The following is a 17,121-nucleotide window of genomic DNA, read 5'->3' on the forward strand; positions in this document are numbered from 1 at the left end:
TTAGTAAGTACTCAAAAAATTCAGATCTTACCTATATCTTTAATTAAATAAGTATATAAACACAATTAATAAACTATACAGATTTAACTTCAAATAAAACTTATAAACACAACATGATTAATTGTCACATTTTCACTTACCATTTTTACTTACCTCATAGTAGACATGAATGAATAAGATGGATACACAGAATACAACATGAGATTCACGAAGCACATAAGTGCTAATAACATGGGCACCAGAGTGCTAGACGCACGAGCACTGAAGTGTAATTAATACAGGCATCGAAGTACAAGAAAACACAGAAGCGCTTAAATATTCATATAGCATGTAAACTATATTTAACAAGTTCAAATCTCGTCTACATAAACAATTCATTAACACGAACTTCACGTATACCATTCATGATATTATTGTTTCACAAATTTTCATATTTTCATACCATTTTACCACACTTAAAAATTAATGTACTATATCACATCAATAAAACATATATCATAATTTCATAACCTCTTTCACTAATTTCCTAGGTTCATTACTTCACTCATTTTCTTTTCCATTTTAATCATGTATGAATATAATCGTTCATGTATATTTATATACCATTTCATGTGATTAACATAATTAAACATATATTTTACACTTTAGTCAGTAGGTGTCATTAGGGATCAAGAAGAATTCTTTAGTACTTGTTCCTTGACTTAAATATGCTTCTTTCCTTTTTAGAATAATATAGAAAAAAAATAATTACTGAAATAATATGATTTTTTTATCAAAATAATATGGACTTTGCATGGAAACCTCAAATTGACATAGTGACTTGATGATTTTAGGTGACAATGATGCATTTATTCTATCACAATCAAACATAGCAGCATTGTAAACCCAAATTTATAACTGCCATGTCGATTTCAGGTTCTCAAGCACAATTCAAGAATTAAATAGAAAATTTTCGGCACTTTCCTCATGCCTATTAGCTTTTCCTTTTTCTTTTATATATTTTTAAAATATAAATATTAAAAATAAATAAATAACAAATATAACTATAACTAAAACATCATTTTCATACTTTGTCGAAAAATACAAACGCAAATATTGTGAAATTGGTTAAGAGTAAGCTAGTAAGGACTAAGTCATCTTACTTGTTAGTTTTCAATCTAATGATGGAGAAATGAGAAAATGTGAAAATATGATATTAAGTTTTTTGGTGTTCTTTTTTTTTTTTTTTACTTTTTAGGTAAAAGGGTCTCAAAGAAAAGTAAAACTATAACAAAGGACCAAATTGGTAAATATGTAAACGTTGATAGCGAATTTATTTTAGAACTAAGATTAATTGAAACAATTTTTAAATGATGTGCTAAACTTATTATTATCCTAATTTTAAAAGTTATCACGTCATCTTTTCATTAATTATTTAAGTGTTGGTGATAGTTAACTATTTAATTGTTGATGATAAAAATATAGAATAAAAAATTTGATTGTTTATTTTCTACATATACAACTCATCTTTCATAATTTTAACCATAAGTGATAGCGTTAAGAGATATACTTGAAAATTTATCCTCGGCATTAGTAGTTGGGAGTTGCAACTCTCACAATCATCGAAAGTTAGGCACCGAATTGGGTTTTAAGGCTGCCAATAACACATCATGCAGGCCTTATTCTCCACAGAGGAGAGCCTATAACTGGGAGGCAAAGTGATAAACACTGCACATACATGTATCTAATATATTTAATTATTTGGTTAATGGTACATTATCATGAAGTATTTGAAGGTACGCAATACATGAATCTCAACTTCATGGAATATGCCTTTCTAGTTAATAATAATATTACTAGCCTCCCAAGTCTAAACCTCTTCTCTGAAAATTAACCAATAAAGAAGAAAAAAAAAGGTGAATTTGACAAAAAAAAAATCTGTAAAAAATGCAAAGACAGATCTTTAATATGTCAAAAAAAATGCTGACCGAAGTGAACATTTTATTTGATGAAATGAACCCAATAATTTATATATAGAATTAATTATATCTGTGGTTTAAGGAATTCGAAAATAGTTGCTTGATATTGTAAGGTCCAACATCATGAGAATCACTTGTTGCTCCACCCCACAGTTGATCTGCCAATTGTTTGTAAGTTCTTTCAGTGAGATGCAAAGAGTCCCAAAACACATACTTTTGGGGATGCTTACAAAGTTGAAACTCCTTCACTGGCCTTTTTCCCCCACAGCTGAGTACTCCTCTATATTCCCCAGTTCCACAGCATGCTGTCTCCCCTTCCTTGAAACCTTCATCACACAATAAAAATTTTCCACCTAATATTACTTGCAGTTTTCTATATTTCTATGAAGTCAGTAAGAAAATTTTTCTCGGGAAACAAACATATACTGTGTAATGCATGCAGTCCAAAATTAATTATGATAATTAAAAAAGGTTTTACTATAGGCTCTTTATGAAAAACCCTTTAGAAAAAGGTTACCAAATTATGATTTACCCCTTGAGCTTTGGGCTATATATAAGCTCTCAAGCTTTCGCAAGATCTCGAGGTTTCAAATAAGCTGATAAATTATGCCTTTTTCCCCTCTAGAAAATTTCTTTTGACCAATCATCATATCTTCTTTTAGGTGTCAATAATGAATGTTCAATGCCTTTTTAATTTAATTTTTTGACAGCATGTTCAAACTTAAAAACATATAATCATGAAAACCATAGATGTATGTTAATTGATGGTCCCCCTATGATCAAGCCCTTTTAGAATTTAGGCAAAATCTATAGCTTTTAATAAGCAATGTTTGCTTTAATTTGCATGTTTATGTCTGTTCCGTACGTACCATATTTAGAAGGATGTTCCGTTCTCTGTCTGAGATTACTGTTTAGGTCAAAAAGCGAATACTTGAACCCCTTCAATTGTTTTTCTAAATCATAGAGGAGCTTGGAAAGAGCTTTGTTATGCAAACTTGCAAGTCTCGTCGCTTCTTCGAAGCAGCTTCCGTTGTTTCCGGACTTGATTACCCTCATCCCCGGAACACAACCTAAATCCGGTAAGTTGATGAACGCGAATTTCCGACCTCCTCTTTTATATATTCCCTATCAATTTAAGTACCAAAGATGCTTACAACTTTTCTGCAGTTTTTGAATTCATGCAATCACTTTTAAAAGAAAACAACATGATGGATGATAACCCCGAAAAGGTAGACAACTTTGTTAACCATGTTGATTTTGGACAACATCTACCATATCCAATTGAGACAAAGAAGAATTACTTACATTAATGACTGTTGTAATGTTGCCGATTACCATCCCAACATAAGTGGACTTATTGTAGTTGTTTAAGATAGTAGAATTGGTCAAGAAAGGGCTCGCGTAATCATTGGTTCCGATGCTGAACAAGTGAACAGCTCTTGACATGGTCGCCTTCGCTTCACCATTTCCTAGTTTATGTCTAAACCAACTATCTACTTTGTAATAGTACCTTAACTGTGTCTTAAGATCGATGACCTGAAAAAGTGAAAATGAAGTAACCATTTACCAAATAAAGGACAGCAGAAAAAAAAAACACTTTTTTCAACCCTGCAATCAAAATCTTTCACAAAATTAATGGCCATACGTTTGACACATCACTGAGCCTCTCACCTGGTGTGCATATACATACAAGTTGACCTCGGAATTGTATGTACAATCAAAGTTTCTATTTTGATGTGTTTGTAAAGATGGGACAGGGTACCAATAAGTTATCTTTGGACCTCACTTTGGCAAATCAATGGATTGGTTAGTGGACCCTAAGCCAGTTGGTGCATCCAGCCAACTAAAGTAAATGATTTCACTATCGCCATAAGGTTTTTTGTCAGGACTATCTCCAGTTTCTATACATTCAAACCTGTGGGTATCATTGATTTTGATTCCTAAAATTTCATTACAATAATATAGATTTATGTCTTCTACTTATATATATCGTAGCAGATCGATCTTTAAATGTTTAAGAAAATAGCTAAATGTATAAGACTGTTATATGCAATTGAAATGCAATAGTAAAGGGAATATAAGGAAGAAGATAAGACGTACGAATCCTTGAAATGTTTCAACAAGAGCTCCAGCTCCAGCAGAAGCAAAATTGACCCCAAGGTAATATTGTCGAAAACCCGGTTGCAGAAATGGTGGAATCAATGGCAACTTTGCATATTTAGCTGCAATACAAAACAAACATATATGTATTAAAAAAATGAAGAAAATGAAGACACTCAAGATGAGACAAGAAAGAAGATCATGTTAGGCAAAAAGAATATTTGTTAGTTAACCAAACTGACCATTTTTACAAACAACAAAAACAAAGGGAAAGAAAAAGGAGAATTCGATATTCTCACTCACCAATAAAGTCAGGTATTAAACGGCCATCAGAGAACCTTCCGGTGGGGTAGTTGAAAAAAGTTAGTCCATAAGGCCAGAAATTAGCTTGGTCAAGAGTTGAAGTGTTGATATAGTTGTTGTTTCCGGCATCGAGGATTGAATCACCGAAGATGAAGAAAGGCACGTGTTTCTTTGGAAGCTGATGCTGCTGCTCCTTTGATTCCCCTCTGCAACATGTTGCAAAGAGTGCTACTTGAAGGAAGAAGCTGAAGATGAAGAAAGAGCTAAGTCTCGCCATGATTAAAGCCTTCCCCTTGGCTTCATGAATCACACAGTTCCCGTCTTTAAATTATATCGCCTTTGTCTCTGTTTGATGTATGAAAATGACTAAACTATATGTATATATGTGTGCCTGATAGCAAGGGGTAGACCATAATTTTCAAATGAGATGCAAAATAATAATAATAATAATAATAATATCTGTTTGCATTTTGGTGAGTTTGATAAAGAAAAAGATACTACAGCATACATTTCCTTTTAGATTTAAACTTCAAATTGAAATAAATGGCTAAATTGTTTTTATGGACTCTGATAAATTAAAACATATTCTTCCAAGGAATTCACATTAAAATGAATTAAAACCCCAGGAAAACATCATTAGATTGCAGTGAACAAAAAATTTCACATTTAGCCCACTGTGTGAACAATCATGGTTTTGCATCTTTACGAATTATGACCTACTCTTAGGTGAAAAAAGAAGAAGGGGGAAATAATTTTAAAAAAATAAAATGCCAGCGTCAAATTTTGACTAATAAAAGTAATGAATATTTTGATTAAAGTAATAAGATTGAAGGCAGTCATGTTTATATATGACTTTTTATTTTTTGGCCATGTTATGAAAGCGAGACAAAAGGGGTATTCTAAATTAAAATAATATTCCGTATTTAAGGGGTTTTCAAAAGTAAACTCATAATTTATTTATTTTTTAAAATGGATGATATGTGAGCTTATGAAATATGGCCATTCCCGTCCAAATACACTTGCTCTGGATACCTCAAAGAAAATTTACATTTAGCAACTCTAGCAGCTAGTTTGTTAGCAACAAATGATGAGTAGAGAGAAATTGCCAATTTTCATCTATACACCAACTCCGCACACAACTATAATTTCGACCATCCCTTAGCCATCAAGCGAGGTACCATAGTTGATGTCGATGAAATCTAGGGGTCTTTGCCATATAATATGTTAAAATTAAGTGACCCGAATCCTTATTTAAATAAAATACAATGGTAAAATAAAATAAAAGTAAAATCCCTATAAAACTACACTTCTTTTATTTTATTTTAGAATAAAGTATTTTAAACCTTATTAAACTTTATCTATTTGATATTGATTAGAATAAGGTGTTTCAATCTTACTACACTCCTATTAAAATATAGTTTTACAAGCCTATAAATAGACATAATCTACTCCTCTCGTAATCATTCGAATTTGACATAGTGAATTTTCTTCTCCTCTGCTCGTGGTTTTTTTTTTCTGAAAGGGTTTCCATGTAAAAATCTATGTGTTCTTTATTTTTATTTCTCTTTTTTCTTTGCAAGATATTGTCATTACTGACATTCTATTTTTACAAATTGGTATGAGAGCTTCCGGGTTGTTCATCTCGATCACGGTAATGGCGTCTTTGAAGTATGAAATTCTGCTATTGGATCGCAACACCAGATTTGCGTTGTGGCAGATTAAGATACAAGCAGTTCTTGCGCAGATGGATCTGGGGGATGCCCTGCTAGGGATAGATAAGATGCCTTCGACATTAACGGATGAAGAGAAGAAGCGTAAAGATCGAAAGGCGTTAACACAATTACATCTACATTTGTCTAAAGAAATTTTGCAGGATGTGATGAAGGAAAAGATCGCCGCTGCATTATGGAAGAGGTTGGAACAAATATGTATGTCAAAAACTTGTAACTTCTACAAGAAGAAATGGCACATTAAATCTGATTGTTATAAGCTACATAACAAGATCAAAAGGGAGGTTGGAATCAAAAGGGAAAAAGAACCAGAAATTTCCGGTGAAGTTGATGTTGTAGAAGACTACAGCGATGGTGGACTTCTAGTCGCTTCTATCAATAATTCTAAAGTGAGCGGTGAGTGGATAGTTGAATCGGGCTGCATATTCCACATGAGTCCCAATCGGGATTGATTTACAACTTACGAAATAGTGTCTGAAGGTGTTGTTTTGATGGGAAATAATGCTTTGTGTAAAATTGCAGGTATTGGAACGATTAAAGTTAATATATTTGACGGAGTTGTCAGAACATTTAGTGACGTGCGACATGTTCTAGAATTGAAGAGAAATTTAATTTTGTTGAGTACTCTTGATTCAAAATGGTAAAGATACACAATTGAAAGTGGAGTTTTGAAGATTTCTAAATGTTCCCTTGTTTTGATGAAAGGGCAGAGAAAGTTTGCCAAGTTATATGTTTTGCAGGGTTCTACTATTATTGGTGATGCAGCTACCGCTTCCTCTTCCTTGTCAGATGATAATATTACTAAACTTTGGCATATGCGCCTAGGGCATATGAGTGAGAATGACATGGCAGAATTAAGCAAAAGAGGACTTCTTGATGGGCAAGGAATTTGCAAGCTAAAGTTTTGTAAGCACTGTGTTTTTGGAAAGCAAAAGAGAGTTTGATTCACTAGAGGAATCCATAACACGAAGGGAACGTTGGAGTATATTCATTCTGATCTGTGGGGGCCATCTAGAGTGCCTTCGAGAGGTGGAGCTAATTATATGCTAACTTTTATTAATGATTTTTCCAGAAAAGTTTGGGCATTCTTCCTGAAGCAGAAAAGCGATGTGTTTTCCGCATTTAAGTCTCGAAAAACTATGATTGAAAAATAGAGGGGAAAACAAATCAAATATCTTCGCACAGACAATGGCTTAGAGTTCTGTTGTGATGAGTTTAATAAATTCTGCAAGTTAGAGGGATCGTAAGACACTTGACAGTTCGTCATACTCCACAGCAAAACGGCGTTGCAGAACGAATGAACAGAACGATCATGGAGAAGGTTCGATGTATGTTGTCAAATGCCAATTTACAAAAGTCGTTTTGGGCCGAAACAGCCTCTACTGAATATTTTTTGATCAACCGATCTCCATTCGTTGCCATTGAGAAAAAGACCCCATAAGAGGTATGGTCTGGTAATCCTGCTGACTATTCTGATTTAAAGATCTTTAGGTGTCCTACGTATGCTCATGTTGATAATGAAAAATTGGAACCGAGATCCATTAAATGTGTTTTTCTTGGTTATAAAGCTGGTGTAAAAGGGTATAAGTTATGGTGTCTTGCAAACAAAAAAGTTGTGATTAGTAGAGATGTTGTTTTTGATGAAACTGCTATGCTACCTAACTTATCTCTTAAAGACTCTTCCAATAAATAAAATCAAAAGCAGGTGGAGTATCAGATTAATCCAGAATCTACAACAGAGTCGACTCCTCAAGCTAGTACAAAAATTCAGAATAGAGTTGCTTCTTTACCACAATACTCTATCGCTAAAGACAGAAATAGAAGATAAATTAAACCTCCAAAGAAGTATACCAAGGCTGATCTAATTGCTTATGGTTTAAATGTGGCTGAAGATATAGATGCAAACCAAGAGCCATCTAATTATTTTAAGACGGTTAGCTGTGAAGACTCAGAAAAGTGGATGTTTGCTATGCAAGAGGAGATGGAATCACTCCACAAAAATAGAACACGGGATCTTGTGAAACTTCCTAAAGGTAAAAATGTTGTTAGTTGTAAATGGGTGTTTAAAAAGAAAAAAGAGACTCTAGTAGTTGAAGAACCTAGATATAAAACAATACTTGTTACAAAGCATTACAGTCAAATTCCAGGAGTGGTCTTTACAGATGTGATCTCGCTAGTTGTGAAGCATAGTTCGATTCGAGCTTTGTTTGGTATTGTGGCCATGCATGATTTGGAGCTTGAGCAGTTAGATGTAAAAACTATATTTTTGCATGAAGAACTTGAGGAGGATATTTATATGCAACAACCAAAGGGTTTTACAGTTTCAGAAAAAGAGGACTATGTTTGTACTCTTTTAGCAGCCTATTTCAGACTTTCATCAACTTTGTCTCCACAATCAGATGATGAGATTAAGTATATGTCACATGTTTCATACTCTAGTGCAGTGGGATCTCTCATGTATGCTATGGTTTGTTCACGTCTAGATTTATCATATACAGTCAGTGTAGTTAGTAAATACATGGTGAATCCCGGTAAATAATATTAGGCAGTTCAGTGAATTTTAAGATACTTATGAGGTACTACTGATGTTTGCTTACAGTTTGGAAGAACTATAGATGGAGTCATTGGGTATATTGATGCTGATTTTGCTGGAGACCTTAATAGAAGAAGATCTCTCACAGGTCATGTCTTTACAATCAGAGGTTACACAATCAGTTGGAAAGCCACTTTGTAAACTACAGTCGCTTTGTCTACCACTGAAGTTGAGTACATGGGGATTACTAAGGCTTGTAAAAAAGCTATTTAGTTAAAGGGACTCTTTAGTGAACTTAATGAAGACCTTCAAATCAATACAATATTTTGTGACAGTCAGAGTGTCATCTTCCTTACAAAAGATTAAATGTTTCATGGGAGGACAAAACACATTGATGTTCGGTATCATTTTGTTCGTGATATTATTGCTCGTGGTGATATTGTTGTGAGCAAAATTAGTACTTATGAAAATCCTCCAGATATGATGACTAAGTCACTTCCTATAACCAAGTTTGAGCATTGCTTAGACTTGATTGGTGTTCATTGTTGAAGTTTTTCCCTTAAGGGGTTTTATGGAAGAGGTGGAGAACTTGTTCGTTGAGAGTTCGCGACGAAGAACTTGTTCATTGAGAATTCGTGCTAAGGTGGAGATTATTAGAATTAAGTGACTCGAATCCTTATTTAAATAAAATACAGTGGTAAAATAAAATAAAAGTAAAATCCCTATAGAACTAGACTTCTTTTATTTTATTTTAGAATAAAGTTTTTTAAACCTTATTAAACTTCATCTATTTGATATTGATTAGAATAAGGTGTTTCAATCTTACTACACTCCTATTAGAATATGATTTTACAAGCCTATAAATAGACATAATCTACTCCTCTTGTAATCATTCGAATTTGACGTAGTGAACTTTTTTCTCCTCTGCCCGTGGTTTTTTCCCCGAAAGGGTTTCCACATAAAAACCTGTGTGTTCTTTATTTTTATTTCTCTTTTTTATTTGCAATATATTTTCATTACCGACGTTCTATTTTTACACAATATTTGCTCAATTCCATCTACCTCAAAAGATTCTGAGTAAAATCCACTTGTAAAACGAATGTTTAAGTCATTCTTTGTTCATTGACACTAACCATTGAAAGTTAAAACCTTTCCCTCCCCCCTCTCATTTCTCTTATTACTCCCTTCAACCCTCAAGTTCATGAATCACTACATCTTCATCATCAATTCAAATGGTTTTACCTCCTCTTGTTTTCATGTTCCAACCCCATGAATTTCCTCTGATTTTCTCTCCACCACTACCCGTTTGTTAATAACATTCTGTCCAAAGTTCATTAATGGTTGAAGAGTATGTATAATATCCATGGGAATGTTGTTGACCATTTCATACCCAAAAAGAGGAGTACCATGAGTTGAAATTCGACTCCATGAGGTGCCAAATATTATCTAATGTAATGAGAGTAGTTCATAATCTCAATAGTATGTGGTTTTTATATTATCGAGTTGGTGTTAACCTGTGACCCTATATGGATAAAGATCTTCATTTTTGAGGAGGGTTCTTGGGGATGTACATAAGAGTGCCTACGGAGAAAGATGGTAACTCCATAACTTACAAACAAGTTCTATCTATAGAACCTACTGGTAAAGCAACAACAGGCACTAGTGAGTAGTGATGAGGGTTTAATAAAGCATGCTTTAGAAGTTAATAAAATCTAGTCTAAGGCCAAGATCCTATAATGCAATTGTCGACGATGAAATGCTAAATAAGTAATGGTATAGGCCACTATTTTATCTGATGATATGGAAAAGGATACTCTATTTACTACCATGGTAGTTTGAAGGCTCTAATAATGGAGTTATGGATCTTGGAAAGCATTATAAATACCTCGAGCTCCCTCATAATATTCATAAAATGGTAGTTGTTGATCTAGACACAAGTTTTAAAAAACAACTTAGAGTTGATGACATGTGTGATAAGAACGGAAATAACTTAGGTTTTATAATATATCGGAGGTTTAGTGAAGCATTTTTGAGTTTGAAGTGGAGAGCCTTAATGTAATGAACTGATATAAGACGTCTTTAATTGATAATATGATTGGTCAATTTAAATTTGTGTATACATGACAAACAATTGAGATCAAAGAGAAAAGGTTAGATACAATAGACATCGAAAATGGATTGTAAAATAGACATGAATGATATAAAAAAATAAAAAAATGAATATTAAAAATAAAGATCCGCTAATAAATCTTAAAAATTTTGCAAAAGGAAAAAAATAGAAGAGGAAGGTTCCCTAGAGGGATGGCAATTAAAAATATAAGCACCTCAAAATTGGTGTCAGCATATTATTAATTTAAGTAAATGATTTTCTTTTAATAAATTTTGAGTAACTTCCATTTAAAGTGAATACTTTTTTCTTTTATATTTTCTCTCTTAAACCCTAAGTCAAATTGGAATAATATGTTGGCATCAATTATTTGGATTAATATGTGTAATATTTGGTCTCGATTTAAATAGAACGGCAATTAAAGTTTTTGTCAGACATATTTAGTACAGATTCATATCGTATTATCTCATCTCTTATCATTAATATTGTATAAAAAATATGTAATGTTCGAAAATTCCAAATAATATATTGAATAAAAAACCTCAATTGCATTTTAGAATATATATATATAATTTTCAAATACCAAATAATGTAGTCAAAATTTAAATTTATTTAGAATGTTTTCCTTTTTTCAGTTATAGTGGAATTTAAGAGATGGGTTCTATTTTTTACTATTAGATTTAATACATTATTTGGCACATGAGTTTGATACTTTTTTTTAAAAAAATCTTGTATATGTGTTTATTTTTAGTCCAATGTGGCATTTGTATTTAACAAAAGTTATATGTTTTGGTATCTGAAATTAAGAGTACTAACTTTTTAATGTTTAATTTAAGTTTTATAATTATTTTAATAAAAATTTATAATTAACTAATAATATTAACAATTAAATTTTATAAAATCAACCTTAAAACTCGAATTAAATCACATCCATGGAGTTATATTTGACAAATTAAATATAAAATTAAACAAATTTACCATTAACACTAAATTTATTCTAAATTAATTGTGTGCGAAATCATGCGATCTTAATTATACAAACCTCCTTAAAATTAATGCCAAACTCTTTAAATGACTTTCAACACAACTTTTTATTCCTTCATTCTGCCCAACATCGTTCTTGGCTTAATATAATATTATACACATCCTCATATTGTCTAAAGCTTCTATACATTCAGGGGAAAAAAAAGAAACTTCCTTATCAAGGAAACTGCCGATTTCTTTTATACATAGATAGCCAAAGCACATTTCTTGAGAAAGGAGTTGGAATCATTTGAAAAAGGTGCCTGCAAAGTCAAGAATTTTGTTTTACAAAATAGCATCCAAGAGAGCTTGATGGTTAATGAAGGGAAACTGGGTAATTAATTTTATATCTGAAGCAACACTTACAAGTAGATCTTTAGGTGGTTTCTTGATGTAAGCTTCGTTTAAGAAGGCCAATTCCTTATACTCGAAACTTATGTCACAATCCAAGGCCACCTGTAACATGATAATGCATAATCACTACGTCAGAAAAAAAAGATTTAGGGTTCGCAAATTTAAGTTTCATCTCATTTGAATGACTTGAGAAACAAGAAATTCATAAGGTAAAATGATCATCCAAGGTGAAAGATTTACAAGTACAAACCTTGATCTTTGGCAGGGTTATGTGTGTAAAATGGAGGTTCACTCTAATGTCACCTGATAGTTTCATTGGAACAATGTTGTGCCCCTGCTGGTCTTGCAACCAAGCCCCGCCCAGAATTTGGGTAACATTCACACAAGGAATCAAAACCCTTGCTGTCAAACTGACATTGTTACTATGAGCGGGTTGAAAGAACCCGGGAACTCGGATAACCGCCATCGGAAGTCCTTCCGAGTAGAGTTGAAGCCTTGAAGGGCTGTATCTGAGGCCAATTTTGTTAGGATTGCTAGCATTTAGAACCATGGATGCAACAGCCGAGACAAACAGGGTTGTGTTGGAATAAACGTTCAACTGGTACGCATCTAATCTTACAGTTTGGATCGAAAACACCGGCTTTTGAGGCTTCAAAACGAATACGACAAGCAATCCACCCAAACCTACGGTGGAAACTATGATTAGAAGATATACGGAGAGAAAGAAACAGCAGCTCCTGAGAAAACGCTCTTGTTTCAATGGTTGACGGAAATGTAAACAACCTGAATGGTTCATTGGTGCATGCATGATAAGCCTGCATTTTTGGACTATGTTAAACTAATGGAACAGTTTAAGTGGTGATTTAACCTTTAGTTTATTGTTGCTGCTTGGAGATTAAGAAGGAATTTGATGTTTTCCTTTTAACTATAGCATTCTATTATTCCTTTCTTAATGGGATCCCAAAGCCTCGAATAGATTTCAGAGGTAGATTGAATGCAAAGAAATGACTCAAAAACAAAAATTCAGACTTAAGTATATCCTTTTATTGAAGTTTCCCTCCCGCATGAACTTAATAATTAGACATGTTGATTCCGTACAGCCTCCATTGTTGAAAGACCGAGATATGTCTAGGGAGCTGAAATGTAATGACTAAACAATATCCCCATAGGCACTTGAACTAGCCACGTTTTTTTGTTTGTTTGTTTAGTGGGTATTGATTGGTATGGGCAAAAAGGGCCGGGGATGCTGGTGCGTGGTGGTGGTGTGCTACTGGAGCAGCCATTGTTATGGAAAATCACGAGACATCTTACAAGCTTACTTTCATTCATGTCCTTTTTCACCGTGTCCTTCACAAAGTATTCCTGCTATGCAGGCAGGGAAGTGGGGGCTCATCTTCCTAGGGTTGCCACCCCCTATAAACCCATGATACTGGGACCCAGCTCACCAGCAAAGCTGACCTCACAATGATAGCTAAATTAAATAAACCAAATTTATAGCTAAATCCCTTGACCTTCAGCTACCCAACAAAATCCCATGACAGATTATTGACCCTACCGTGTCGACACGTTCCATGTAGAGAATAAACTGGCTATGCTCCCCACATGCAAGAGAGATAGAAAGAGCCGAAGATTGAATAATTTCCCCCTTTTTGCCCAATTTTTCCTGCTTCACGTGGCTATTCTACACGAAATTTCTTACTACTAGATTCCAAATTTAACAAAGCTCTAAATTTATATGCCATATTTTCGTAGTTTTGATATACATGTACATATATGTGATGCCAAATCTACAAGGATCGATTTTAATGTACCAGAACGGGACTATGGGAGAAACAAATAGCAAGGGTTACACCTTCATCTGCTTTCAGTCTTTCATCCTAAATCACACATGGTCACTGATAGTCACTCAAAATTTAAAGTCTATACTAAATTGGGTCAAGCATTGTATAGCTGTTTTACTCCATAACAGATTGACCAATTCCTAAGTGCAATAAACAAGAAAAAAAAAGTAAGATATAAATTACTGAAAATTTGTCCAGAAAAATGAAAAGTTGTTAGAGATCAACACAATTGATAAAACCGGCTAACATGCCTTATTTACAAAAACTAGTAAGAGAAAATGTTCTCAGAAATGACCACCAGCCACGGCAGGGAAGTCCCCAAAGCTCCAAAGATCCGTTAGAGCTCCACCATACTGACTTGCATCTCCATTGAGTAAGGCATCAAGGGTGGCATCCCAGTTGCCCTCAAGAAATGGGTACTTCATCTGATCGCCCAAAGCCAGTAGCTCATCAGACAAACTCTCTGCTGAATTGTCCTCAATAGGCATAACATTCTCAGAGCTTGGTTTCAGCTTCTTCTTAGGGTTTGCATCCACCAGAAAATCATCACCGTCCATAGTAGCTTCAAGAGCAGATGATATTTCCGGAGTCTTTGCACCATGTTCTCCCCAGCCGAAGTCAGAACAGTCAAAGGAAGTACTTCCCTGGTCTGAGCCGAAATACAAGGGGGTATTGTCAGATTGGCCAAAGGGTTTCAATCCAACATCAACAGCAGCAGGAACAGTGTCCACATAAGCAAATGGATCCATTGGTGCCTTCTCTTCAACGAAACCCATGGTATCATAAAAGACCTGCTCTGGTTTGTTCAAGCAATTGAAATTCTGGTTGATATTTGGTTCAACAGGGCTCAAATTTGACATGGGAAGTGGTTTCTCATCATTTGTCTTAATCACACGTTTTGGAGAGGTGCGTGGCATCTCATCAGGGAAGTTCACCTTTGCTTTCTTACCCCGAATTCTTCGTGCCTCAGAATCATAAGCTCTTGCAGCTTCTTCAGCAGTATTGAAAGTTCCTAGCCAGACCCTAACCCCTTTCCTCGGGTCTCGGATCTCAGCAGCCCATTTACCCCATGGACGCTGTCGAATTCCTCGATATTGGCTCTTCCTCTTTCTTTTTGCAGACTTCTCAGCTTGAGCTTTGAATTCCACAGATTTTACAGAGTTAGAAACTTCACAATTGAAAACAAAAAGTTTCAAGACTAATACACACATGCATGAACCTTATAATACATGTTATGGCTGATGAAAACAATAAATCATAAGAAAACTTCCACCAGGCAACAAAACATAGGAACTTCAAGAGTAAGGACATCATGAGAAAAATATTTTTGAAATTATGATCCACAAAACTATTACTTGAGGTTTGAAACTCAATTTCCTACAAATTTTAGGCACAAAAAAATGACTTCAAACGCCAAAAGACAAAAGGGAAGTAGATATCTAAGAACCATACAGATCGGTCAGACTAAAACAATAAGAAAGAAGCACAGTTTAAATTCCATTTTTAATATAAATTAGAAGTTAATTTCAGTAAAAGGTCCAAAAAACGACTAATGGTTGAAAAACATAAGATTACAGTTTCCTCTTTTTAACCCCTCGAGGAAAGGTAACAATAATGACCAAAAACAAACAGCACAATGAAAAACGAACTAGATTCCCAAGAACCAAAACATCCAGAATTATAAAGGGAATATCATTCTCAACAGAGAAACTTCAAACTCAGCTGATTTGGGCTTTATGGTAAAAGACACTGTTCTTGCAGATCTTTAATTATTCAAATTTCTTTTTTGGCCTCCTTTTTTTTCAAGTTGAATAAACTTTAAGTTGCTAAGATTTATGATCCAACTACAAATAATTTTTTTCTTCCTCATGCCTTTCTGCTTACAAACAAATCTTAAACAGCAAATGAAAATAATTAACTTTCTAAAGCAGATAAAACACAGAAATACAGCAGGAAAAAGGAAAATCGCATACACATAGCCAGAGACGAAACCTACCAGCAACTGGAAAAAATCAGTAAAAAAAAAAAAGAGCTTTTCAAAAAAATTATAAAATTTTAAGTTTCAACTTTTTTTTAAAAATATCCTGCAACGAGTAGAATCTAGAAAAAAAATTACAACAAAGCAAAAGGACTTATTTCTTACAAAAGAATTAAAAAAAAATCAAAGGTCAAAAAAAAGAAGAAGAGATCATTATTGCTGTCATTGCTTACCATGAGAAACAGTAGAAGATGCTTTCTTTGCGGCAGAGAACGCAAAGGGCTTGGCATCAGCCAAAACATCATCAACATCATAGTCTTCGATATCGGATTTATCATCCTTGAAGTCTTGAAAGTCGGCCTCGAAGTTATCGGTGAAATCGATCGCCGGCTTCGAGTACCTATTACTGGAAGCCTTTTTCGATTGCGATTTTCTCAGATCGGGCCACAAGTAGTCAGCCGTCAGCCGACGCGACCGCACCGGAGCAATAAAATCAGAGATTATAGCACCTCCACACATGGCGGCTTGATCAGAGTGAGGGAATTGAAAGTGAGAATTATGTAAAAAGTAGAAGTAGAGGCGATTCCTTTTTTGTTTGTTTGTTTGGGTTGTTGGGGTAGTGAACTGAAATGGATGCCTTGGTTTCCAATGGTGGGCTATTTATATTTCATGCAGAGGCGTGTATGAGTTGTAACTTTACTTTTACGTCCATACTTTTTGTGAAAATTACAAATTTGAGATGAGGAAATTGTACTTTGATCCAAAAATATTAGATTCTAGTTTAATTCTCTAAAAAATTACAAATATATAAATTAATACAATGTCTAGTTTAACTCTTACGAAAGTAAACAATTTAAGATCCCGTGTAATAATCTGATAATTAATATATTTATTACCTCAAATATAACCTAAATTCAAACTTTATCCTATTTTTATATTTCATAAAGAAAATTATAATTTAATTTCAATCTATTCCAAAAATATTTTTTTGGTTTTACCCATTATCTGCATCTCGATTGCATCAAGCGATAACAAGAAAGCCTACGTTATATGACTGGGAAGCTATCATGCCACTTACATGGCATACCAAGTCAGACCCACGCGGATACGTGTCCAAGCTTGGCTTACCTATAACTATTGTACCCTTCACTAAACTTGAGTGATATCCAACTCTCATGACAAACATAATTCTGG

General features: G+C 34.0%; 3 protein-coding genes across 4 annotated transcripts; all 3 read right to left on the minus strand.

The window, feature by feature from the left end:
- Nucleotides 1-1,918: 1,918 nt before the first annotated feature.
- On the minus strand, nucleotides 1,919-4,780 carry LOC107906040 (GDSL esterase/lipase 5). The gene is made up of 5 exons (XM_016832883.2): nucleotides 4,362-4,780; nucleotides 4,059-4,180; nucleotides 3,264-3,494; nucleotides 2,828-3,083; nucleotides 1,919-2,284 (listed from the first exon to the last, which is right to left on the minus strand). The coding sequence occupies exons 1-5, from the start codon at nucleotides 4,636-4,638 to the stop codon at nucleotides 2,019-2,021; spliced, it is 1,152 nt and encodes a 383-aa protein (XP_016688372.1). The 5' UTR covers nucleotides 4,639-4,780; the 3' UTR covers nucleotides 1,919-2,018.
- Nucleotides 4,781-11,803: 7,023 nt separating this feature from the next.
- On the minus strand, nucleotides 11,804-13,972 carry LOC107906039 (uncharacterized). 2 transcript variants are annotated; one of them, XM_016832882.2, is made up of 3 exons: nucleotides 12,359-13,972; nucleotides 12,121-12,210; nucleotides 11,804-12,017 (listed from the first exon to the last, which is right to left on the minus strand). In XM_016832882.2, the coding sequence occupies exons 1-3, from the start codon at nucleotides 12,914-12,916 to the stop codon at nucleotides 11,955-11,957; spliced, it is 711 nt and encodes a 236-aa protein (XP_016688371.2). In that variant the 5' UTR covers nucleotides 12,917-13,972; the 3' UTR covers nucleotides 11,804-11,954. The 2 variants fall into 2 exon arrangements, with proteins under 2 accessions (XP_016688371.2, XP_016688370.2); XM_016832881.2 differs by lacking the exon at nucleotides 11,804-12,017 and having other exon boundaries at nucleotides 12,024-12,210.
- Nucleotides 13,973-14,107: 135 nt separating this feature from the next.
- LOC107906038 (ethylene-responsive transcription factor RAP2-12) lies at nucleotides 14,108-16,571 on the minus strand. The gene is made up of 2 exons (XM_016832880.2): nucleotides 16,161-16,571; nucleotides 14,108-15,084 (listed from the first exon to the last, which is right to left on the minus strand). The coding sequence occupies exons 1-2, from the start codon at nucleotides 16,444-16,446 to the stop codon at nucleotides 14,234-14,236; spliced, it is 1,137 nt and encodes a 378-aa protein (XP_016688369.1). The 5' UTR covers nucleotides 16,447-16,571; the 3' UTR covers nucleotides 14,108-14,233.
- Nucleotides 16,572-17,121: the final 550 nt, after the last annotated feature.

This window comes from Gossypium hirsutum, chromosome D05 (genome assembly GCF_007990345.1).
Source record: "Gossypium hirsutum isolate 1008001.06 chromosome D05, Gossypium_hirsutum_v2.1, whole genome shotgun sequence".
Taxonomy (NCBI): Eukaryota; Viridiplantae; Streptophyta; class Magnoliopsida; order Malvales; family Malvaceae; genus Gossypium; species Gossypium hirsutum.

Coding starts and splice junctions, on each gene's coding strand:
- LOC107906040 (XM_016832883.2), bottom strand. CDS start 4,638: ATGGCGAGACTTAGCTCTTTCTTCATCTTCAGCTTCTTCCTTCAAGTA. Junction 3,084..3,263: donor ACATTACAACAGTCATTAAT/GTAAGTAATTCT, acceptor TTAAATTGATAG/GGAATATATAAAAGAGGAGG. Junction 2,285..2,827: donor GGAACATCCTTCTAAATATG/GTACGTACGGAA, acceptor TGTGTGATGAAG/GTTTCAAGGAAGGGGAGACA.
- LOC107906039 (XM_016832881.2), bottom strand. CDS start 12,916: ATGCATGCACCAATGAACCATTCAGGTTGTTTACATTTCCGTCAACCA. Junction 12,211..12,358: donor TAACCCTGCCAAAGATCAAG/GTTTGTACTTGT, acceptor ATCATGTTACAG/GTGGCCTTGGATTGTGACAT.
- LOC107906038 (XM_016832880.2), bottom strand. CDS start 16,446: ATGTGTGGAGGTGCTATAATCTCTGATTTTATTGCTCCGGTGCGGTCG. Junction 15,085..16,160: donor ATCTTCTACTGTTTCTCATG/GTAAGCAATGAC, acceptor TGGAATTCAAAG/CTCAAGCTGAGAAGTCTGCA.